General features: G+C 40.0%; 1 protein-coding gene across 1 annotated transcript; it reads left to right on the top strand.

Annotated features, from left to right (window-relative positions):
- The first annotated feature begins 3768 nt into the window (after positions 1 to 3768).
- Positions 3769 to 9341, top strand: arr3b (arrestin 3b, retinal (X-arrestin)). Its single transcript, XM_070962966.1, has 17 exons — positions 3769 to 4034; positions 4452 to 4470; positions 5549 to 5579; positions 5743 to 5803; positions 5901 to 5945; positions 6034 to 6227; positions 6349 to 6408; positions 6496 to 6572; positions 6700 to 6835; positions 6933 to 7017; positions 7167 to 7239; positions 7472 to 7609; positions 7774 to 7851; positions 7956 to 7979; positions 8084 to 8137; positions 8384 to 8413; positions 8873 to 9341. The coding sequence occupies exons 2-16, from the start codon at positions 4463 to 4465 to the stop codon at positions 8394 to 8396; spliced, it is 1077 nt and encodes a 358-aa protein (XP_070819067.1). The 5' UTR covers positions 3769 to 4034; positions 4452 to 4462; the 3' UTR covers positions 8397 to 8413; positions 8873 to 9341.
- Positions 9342 to 9461: the final 120 nt, after the last annotated feature.

Raw genomic sequence — 9461 nt, 5'->3', positions numbered from 1 at the left:
GCTCTTTGTCAGAACACAAGCTTCGGTGAAGATATATGTCTGACGGAGGGCTGATAACATTTACCAAAACATTTAACAAAGCTTCACCATCGCTGGTATGAAAATCCCTTTGTTTGGACATATTTCTTTTCCAATCACATTTGCCATTTTCAAAAACAGAAATTGCTGTCCAGCATGCTCTCTTCTGCATCCAGTTCTACCAAATGCTTTGTTTATGCAAGCACTGGATTGGACAGGATATTGAGGCAGACACTGACTGCAACATGTTCTCCACTCCTGAGATCCGCCTGCTTTCATTTTCCATGCCGGCTGTCAGATTGGATTTTGAATTTAATTAGCATTGTTTTATTTAAATGAGTCAGACACCTTATCTGTATGACAGAGATGCTTGAAGCTGTAGTTTTGCTGAGCACCTCCATGGAAATGCAGAACATTGCTCTATATTACATAATCAAGGTCACGCAGCAAGCCAGGCCTTGATTATGTAATATGTGAGCCAAAATACAGTATATCTTAAAGGGTAATAGGAAAATAGTCAAAGTTAAGTTCTGAAATGTATTCAGTGTCATTAAAAGAAGCTCTAACAGGGGATAACCTGGCCATAGAAAAATGAAAGATTAAAGTCTGAGGAATATCACTTAACATAAAAATTTTATAAAAATTTATAAAAAAAATATATTTTTTAATAAAAATAGCACACTCCCCGACTACACCCTGTCATGAATAAGCAGTGGTGGTGAATAGGTGCGCTGGCTGTGGATGACCATGGGCTCATAAACACTATCGTTCCCACTGATGGCAACAACACACCTTATGCCATCAGTTGTGTAGGTGAGTAGCAGCTGCTAAAACTACAGTTGGCCAAAGGTCACCTGGGAATCTGAGAATATAATCAGCAGAAAGCAGAACAGGTAAGCTCATTGTGCCTGCCCAGCATTCGCCCTCAGTGTGTGCTTCAAGCGCATTCAACATTCAAATCAGTGCTGCTGAATATAGTACTGTGCATCAACAAATCTTTGTAGAAAGTTACACTGACAGCCTTGCACACAGCTCATCATCAGTCATAAGGAAGCACTGATTGGCTCAGAATAGAGTTTGTTCCTCTTGGCAACAAACACTGCATCACTGGCCCAGTTTAGCAGCACTTGAAGACTGTGTTGTTAAGAAGAAGTAATACCACGGTGCTGTAATGCACTGGGACCAGTCACAGTCCCTCTGAGGGACAATGTTGGCTGGCTATATAAAGTGCTCACCGAAAATGGCCACAGATTAACTGTAAGGGGCTTATGGGACTGTATGTAGCCTCACACAGCCACAACTTTAAACAGAAAACCCCACCGAGACATGAAAAGAACAGAAAATAAGATTAGCCTAACTTTTCAGTCTTTATCCTGGATAGCATTAAGTAGCATACAAAAATACAATTCCACATAACAACATAAACAAATACAGACCTGACATACCCCATGTAACAAACAGAACACCACAATGATGTATCTGAAATGCTGGTGACAGAGAGGATAAAACATCATAGAGTGTATTTCAGACTAGACAATACACTCACAGCCACAGACCTCTTGTTTTGATTCGAGAGCCATTGTCCAAGAGCTGACTTGGTATGTTTATTAGAGAATATGGAGGGGAAGTAAGTTAACTTATCTTTCATTCATTCACTGAAATGGCTAATAATTCCCTTAAACCCAAAAGGCCTGTGAATAAATGCATGAATACACAGTCAGTATCCCTTCAACATTTACAGGGTGTGTCAGTTGATTCATCAGCACGACAAACTAACTGTACCTAAATGTCTGAAGCTTTCAGGCAGAGCTGTTTCACTTTGTCTCTTTCAGCCCAGATGTGGTTTTGTGTGCCCACTGAAGCGCACAGAGACTGTATCAGAATGACTGTAAATGCCAATAATAGAATACTCAGAATATGACAGAGCTGCTTGAAAAGATGTCGCTACTGATCTTGAACACAACCTGCATGGAAAGGCCTCATGTTTATTTAATCTGTATTATACTGTTATGACCTGGCACGCGCCCAAATAGAACAATGATTAAGTTCTGTGATTATGACTGTAAATCTCAGGAACATGACGCACAAAACGCCACTAAAACACTGTTTATGTCACACAACTAATTATATCTGAAGATGCGTGTTTAAAGGGTTTGTTTCTTTTAAACTCCTTCTAAAAAGTTGCTCAGTTTTTTTCCGCCTAGGCAGTAGTTTGCATGACTGACCATTTTCTGCCCAAACTGTGGCTGTGATTTTGGTGTTACATAAAAGCCTCATGTTTCACATAAAGGAGCCACTGCTCCCACATATCACCGCTCTTCCAAAAGTAACTGTCTGCTTGAATTTCGTACAATAACGTCTGATATACTGCAGCAGTCTGAAGCATGTTGTCCGCAGTTCCTTATCTGTTCTGGACCTCACCACGAGGACGTTAATATCAGAATCAGACATACAGAAATCTAAATGTGGCGCACTGATGTAGAATGATTAGAAGAGCAGCTATAATGAATTAAACTGCTTACTTTGTATTTGGCTGTAAACTCCTGGCTGATCATCTGGTGGCGTAATGTACAGCAGTGCTGTCCTGTGTGGGCAGCTTTAAAGAGATCTCCATTAGCCCCATAGAACAGTTGAATGCATGCCAACACAAACATCTAATTCATCCTTTACTGCCAAGGTGTGACAATCCATCCATAAAACCCATGATCCAGCTCCCTCATCAATCAATCCATTACACCTGGCAGAGGAAGTGCGAAGATCCTCCAACAATCCACCAGAAGGATTTACCCCTGATCTTCTAAAGGTCACTGCAAGCCAATGTGGGTCCCATGGAAGACTTGAGAGCCAGGTTAACCCATATCTTTGCTCTAAATGAGGTGACCAAACTAACATATTCAGGGAGTCTTTGCCAACTCATAAAATCAAAAATTCCAAAGGTTATGACCACGAAGAACTGCTGACCAAGTGTAAATATTTGTGATACTGTTCCTATCAGTTTACTTTATATGTTACCTTACACTGACACTGATCCACCAGTCACAAACATGAACTGTGGAACTGCTTGGCATGATGATTTAGGAATCAGAGTGGTACTAGTTGTTGCTTGCACAGCAGTAAGTCAGCAGGTCACTTAGATTTCTGTAAACCTGCCATGAGCACAGATTGCATAAGCCTTGGTAGAGGAGCCATCTGTCGCCCTGGCTACCATAACAACCAAAATCCAACTAATACCACTCTGCTCCTGTCTAAGCTATATGGAAGCATTCACACATAGTCCATTCAGACACTCCTTTAACCTTAGTGCGGCTCTAATAGCATTTAAATTATCTCACAGCTTGGAGCAAAGAGGTTAAAGAATTACTTCATTACAGTTTTTCATCATTTTAACAGGAAACCTTACCCCTCACTGTCTTCCGATGTCAGTGGAAGTTTGCCATTTTTCCCACTTTAATTAAATTTACTTGCAGAAATGTCAGAAACTATAAACAACTGTGTTGTTCAGTCTAAACACAGATCAAATTCCTTGTGACATGCATTAGTAGGCTGATGTCACCCATGATTATACTGATTTTCATGCACTAGCTACAGAAATATGGGGGACCATATGTGTTAAATGTGGAGTTCACAATATTGTTCATGTCCTGCAGCACATGCACTGCAGGAAATCTGACAGAGGGACCAACATCCAGGACATGGCCTGTTTATTGCACTCCATATCTGCCTGACACCCAAAACTGCCTTCATGGCTGAGCTTACTCCTTGGAAGTCACATACACAACAGTATTTTTACACGGGCTGTGGACCAAAACAGTAGTGTTCTAATGCATTAATCAGATTTTCTTTAAAACTGCCTTCTTTGACAGGCTGGGTAAGCTGAGGGGAGGGCTCCAAGGTTGGGAGGTCATAGTATAAAAGCAAACGGGCGGCAGTGATTGCCACTCACGCACACTGCATACTGCCAACAGTGACGGATTAGAGGGACCGGCAGAGAACTCATTGAGACAACTGAGGCCACGGTAAGTGAGCTGTTTCTCTTGCTGAATGACAGCACATTAGAAATATACTGAGATGACAATTAACTCCAGATAATGATATTTTAATTATTGCACAGAAGAGCATCAGCGTTTAAGCAACATTTGTTCTGATCTGGATTGTTACTGCACTGGATTATTTTAATTGAATCGACTGTAAAATCAGAGATACTCTATAATAAATAATTATGTTTACTACCATGTATGTCCTATGCCACAACAGTCATGAGTCACTGATGACAGTAGTCCTTATCAATGTCTTGGAATGGTAAAGAGGATTAAAATGTAGTAATCCTGTAATAAAGTAAAAATGACATTAAATCTAAATATAACCATGGATCTCATAGATTTATCAATATGACTTGTTTTACTAACTCTGTCTTTTGTCTTCTTCATTGGCAGACACCATCAACATGGCAAAGTGAGTATAAAGAGTTCAGACTTGTTAATTCAGCACCTTCTCTATTAAATTATTTCAGGCATTACATTGCCTCAAAAAGAGATTTGATGAGGCTGAATCATATATAACAGCGCTGAAATCCCTGAATTACATTGTAACTTTATGTAAATTTAAGGCACTACTTTGCCATTGTAAGTTTCTTTTTAAAATAATGGGGAAAAAGAAAGAGCCGACGTGGAGATCAATATGATCACAATTTCACAAGAAAGGCCAGCAGTTTAAATGTAAGCATTGAACACCTTGACAGAGGAACATACTAGAGTCTTTGTATTTTCCAATATGTTGATCAATCCTGACTAAGGTGCATGGTGTGGATTTGATCCTGAAAGAGAGGTTAACAAGACATAGGAAAAGTTTTAACTGGATTACTTGGCACATACCGAAAAAATAGTAAAGACCACAAAGGATACTTGTTTGTTTATGGCTAAACTTGTGAGGTTATGTAATACTTGGAATATTAAGGAAAAACACAATATTTTGTGCTGTCAATTCAGAATTTCACAAGTTTAGTAAGAAATACTCAACATTTAACACAACACGTCAACTCTCTGCAGCGACACAGGATTAACTGGGGAGATTTTCAGGAATGAGCAGCTACTATGAGTCTAAATGTCAAGTTAGCACCATGGGATGTGTCTAGAATACCTTACAAAAAATGGTTATTTTTCATTTTATATACATTACTAAGTGTAATGTATTGACTTACCAAATCACAAGTATGTCTTATGTCCAGATTAGACAGCAGGTGCCTTTCCCTCCTACACACTAATCCATGCTCATAGGAGCAGAGTGGCGTGGAGGGTGGAGGGGTATCCTGTAATTGGAAATGACAAGTATGGGAGGTGGTAGGTGCACACACACTGTTGCCACTTCAGAAGGGGAGAAAGGAAACTAAATTATTGAAACACAATAAAGAAGAAAAACTTAGATATGGGGGGGTGTTAAAAGTCATGTATTTTTAGCAAATACATTCAGTGAGCCGATAAGTGTTGAAATGACAGGCTGATTCACTGACTGCTCCTTCTTTCACTGTTTTCAGGGTATATAAGAAGACTGCCGGCAATGGACATGTAAGTGGCCTCTATAATACAGTCATTACAGGGCACCTCTTGGGTATAGGGAGGAGTGCAGTTTCTATGTAGCTCTTCCAACTCCCAGAAATAACTTCCAAACCCTTGTACCCTTGGCGGAGGAGTGACTGGTTTCCTCTCTGCTTTTCTCTGTTTCTCTCAGATTACCCTGTACTTGGCGAAGAGAGACTTTGTCGATCACGTGGACTCAGTGGAATTAGTTGGTGTGTGGCACAGTGTTTATACATCCTCAAATTTGTGCACATACAATAAAAGTGTCTTCGTTAAATCTAATGCTTTTGCTTTTCCTCTCATACGCAGAGGGTGTTATTAAAGTGGACCCTTCCGGTCTTAACGACAGAAAAGGTATTTCTATCTCAAAAGCAGCCATGATAAAAGTTATAGAATCTACATGTATATGCACCGGAACGAAATATGTCCTTTCCCTTTGCAGTATTTGTCTACCTTGCTTGTGCCTTCCGCTATGGAAGCGATGACTTGGACGTCATGGGCCTGTCCTTCAGGAGAGACATCTGGATCCAGCGTGTTCAGGTGTATCCACCTACGGGAGGAAGCCCACCCTCATCACCAATGCTGGAATTCCTCATGAAGAAAGTTGGAGACCAAGGACATGCTTTTTCCTTCCAGGTGAGGAAGCATTTGCCAAATCACTCTTGCCATTCAGTCAACCACAGACCATGACTTCACCTTTACTTTTCAGTCAGCATTTTAATTTATCAGTGTGCCTTGTTTCTACTTTCTGCTTCAGATGCCAACAGATCTGCCATGCTCAGTCTCCCTACAGCCTGGGCCAGGTGATTCTGGCAAGGTACCACAAGCATCCATTTTCATTCACTTTCACAACAACAACTTTAAACACAAACAAGTAATTTATTTGGGTCTTGTTCTGTTGCAGGCTTGTGGCGTGGACTTTGAGGTTAAAGGATACATTGCCAACGCAGCCAACAATGTAGATGAAAACATTGAAAAGAAGTATGTACGCCCACAGCCAAGCCATGTTGTCGGCCCAATCTACTATTGCATCCTTAATCTGTAGCAGAATAAGGACATATATAGGGCTAACCCTTACTCTACTTGTGCGTCTTTTTTCTGGTCTTAGGGACACGTGTCGCCTGATGATTCGCAAAATACAATTTGCACCAGTTAACAACAAGGCTGGACCCAAGGCTGATATAACCAAGCAGTTTATGATGACTGACAAACCAGTTCATTTGGAGGCCTCCCTTGAAAAAGAGGTACACTGAAGTCTATGTGCTGTGCTTTTTGTTTGCATTATTTAAATGCAATATACCTAGTGCTAAATGATTCAAAATGAATTATTCTTGCATTTAGATTTATTACCACGGAGATCCAGTCACTGTCAATGTAAAAATCAACAATGAAACCGCCAAGGTTGTGAAGAAAATCAAAATCTCAGGTGAGCAGCGAGGAGTGTTAAATTCTCAATAGATTGTGCAGAAAGAGAGAAAAATAATGCTTGTCAGAATTAAAGTGTGTCTGTGGATGTGTGTGTATATGTCCATACATTTTGACTGATGATTCTAACAGAGATATCTTTTCTTTTAGTTGAGCAGGTAACAAATGTGGTGCTCTACTCATCTGACTCCTACACCAAGGCAGTCTGCTGTGAGGAGTTTGGGTGAGTGTATCAAATGAGTTTTATTAGCGCGATTGGGGTGTTTTCAGGTTCAATTTACTTAATTTAGGGAGTCATCCTGTGACAAATCCAATATATGGAAATGTGAAATGTGAGAAAATACATTTTGTCAATTCATTTTAAATCTAAAATATGGATTGGGGAAAGGAAACTCGCTGTGGAGTTAAACGTGCATACATATTTAATTATTTCTGTATTTCACTGCTATACACAGTGAGACAGTCAACGCCAACTCTACGTTCAGCAAGTCCTTCTCAGTAACCCCTCTGCTGGCCAACAACAAAGAGAAACGGGGTCTCTCAGTGGACGGAAGGCTAAAAGATGAGGACACCCACCTAGCATCCACCACCCTGTAAGCAACTCTAGGTCTCTCATCATGGAGCTTACAGTGAGCCCAGGATAGGATGTCATCCTCTTATTGAGTGGTGGTGATACAATCCATTGTGTCATCCACTTATCATGTCTTAGACCAAATCCTCAAGCTCCAAAAGGTAAACTATTTCTGTCTCCTCACAGGAGTCAAGGAGAAAAGGAGATGCAGGGAATCATTGTCTCCTACAAAGTCAAGGTCAATCTAATGGTGTCTGGCGGAGGGTAAGGCTTAACTGAACAGAAAATATTCATGCATGATAGTTTTATATATAGTGTGAAATTGTGCAAACTAAAGGTGTCTTTTATTGTCTCTCTGACAACAAAAGCCTGCTGGGTGGCCTAACATCAAGGTAAATACTGACTTTCCTTCATTAGTGGTCACATGATATTAGTGTGATATATAAATGACCAATCTAAACAGTCTAAATAACATGTATATTTTTTCTTATTTCAGCGACGTCACTGTGGAGCTCCCTCTGACCCTGATGTCCCCAAAGCCTGCAGGTGAGTGCATTGTTTCTGCCATTTAAATGAGACATTTCACTCAAACAAAAAAGACCGATCCGATTAACATGTTTTATGTTGCGTATGTCCTCCCCTTTTATCCATTTAATGCCTGCCATTGCTGCATCCTGAGCAGAAGTGTAAGTATAAAATAGTCTCTCTGAAAACACATGTATGTCTGCGGCTATGATGATTGTGACATGCTTCTGATAATTTTCTGGTGCGTGTGTGTGTGTTTTATGACCCACAGCAAATTGGATTAAAGTCCTCTTTAGTTCAGGTGAGGCTGCCTCCGATTCAGTACGTTTTACAGTGTCCACTCCTTCATGGACTATACTGGATGCCTTTTCTATGAAATAAATATCGAATTTGAACACTACGACATTAGATTTATGACACATATCAACAATACAATCAAAGGATTCATTAATTTGTAAGATAAGCATTTGCATAACAAAGGTTATGATGTCTTCTGATGGAAGCATAGATCCGATGGTCCTTGAACGAGTGCACTGGTTCACCCTGTGAAATATTTCATTTGAACGATTGTTGCTTCACCTCCAGAATCCTCCAGTAGCTACTAATAGGGGCATATGCTGATATAGGGAGTTGCACAACAGCTATTAATGTACACATTAGATGCAAAGCCCTTTCTGTGTGTATGCAAAAAGTGTGGTCTGCATTATGTTATAAACACTCACAGTTGCATGTTACCTGTTTGTTTACTTCATACCAACAGGGCAGACATCTTACTTGAGTCCATGGATGTTTGAGACGACCAGTGAAGGAAAAATCACCTCTCTAACAGAACACAAAACACAAAGGACTCAACACCAGTGAAGAAAAGCACAAAGTGTCTGGAGTCACTACAATGCCCTTATTTCACCCCTGTATATATTACTTTATTAGGTATTAGCATGAGAGCTCTGTCACTGAAGGAATCTAAGTGTGACATTTCTCTGAATGCCATCATAGCATTAAATAAGCATGTACTGTACATTTCTTCCTAGTGTGTGTGTAGACCTTTCCTCTCTGTGTTATGAACACTAAACATGCAGAACTTTATTTATTCTTAATCTTATTTGCTGTGTCATTAGAGCTGTGATACATGCTGACTGAATGTACAGCTGTGGGATGAATGCCCTGAAAATACTCTTGTGTCACTCTCTATTGACAAGAAGTAAATAAACACATTGTTTCCCCAATTATTCCCTTGAGCTTGTTTATTTTGCTTATTTTATGACTTTAGTGATCCACACTGGGGAAATTCAGTCCAGCAAATATTACAAAAAGCAAAAACAATGGCACAAAATGTCAGCAGCTAAATC

This window comes from Chaetodon trifascialis, chromosome 5 (assembly GCF_039877785.1).
Source record: "Chaetodon trifascialis isolate fChaTrf1 chromosome 5, fChaTrf1.hap1, whole genome shotgun sequence".
NCBI lineage: Eukaryota > Metazoa > Chordata > Actinopteri > Chaetodontiformes > Chaetodontidae > Chaetodon > Chaetodon trifascialis.
This window is presented reverse-complemented; position numbering and strand designations above follow the sequence as displayed.

Bases quoted from the DNA above. Each gene is read 5' to 3' on its own strand.
- arr3b (XM_070962966.1), top strand. The intron at 6,228-6,348 runs GTGAGGAAGCAT...TTTCTGCTTCAG, and splicing joins GACATGCTTTTTCCTTCCAG to ATGCCAACAGATCTGCCATG. The intron at 6,409-6,495 runs GTACCACAAGCA...GTTCTGTTGCAG, and splicing joins GGCCAGGTGATTCTGGCAAG to GCTTGTGGCGTGGACTTTGA.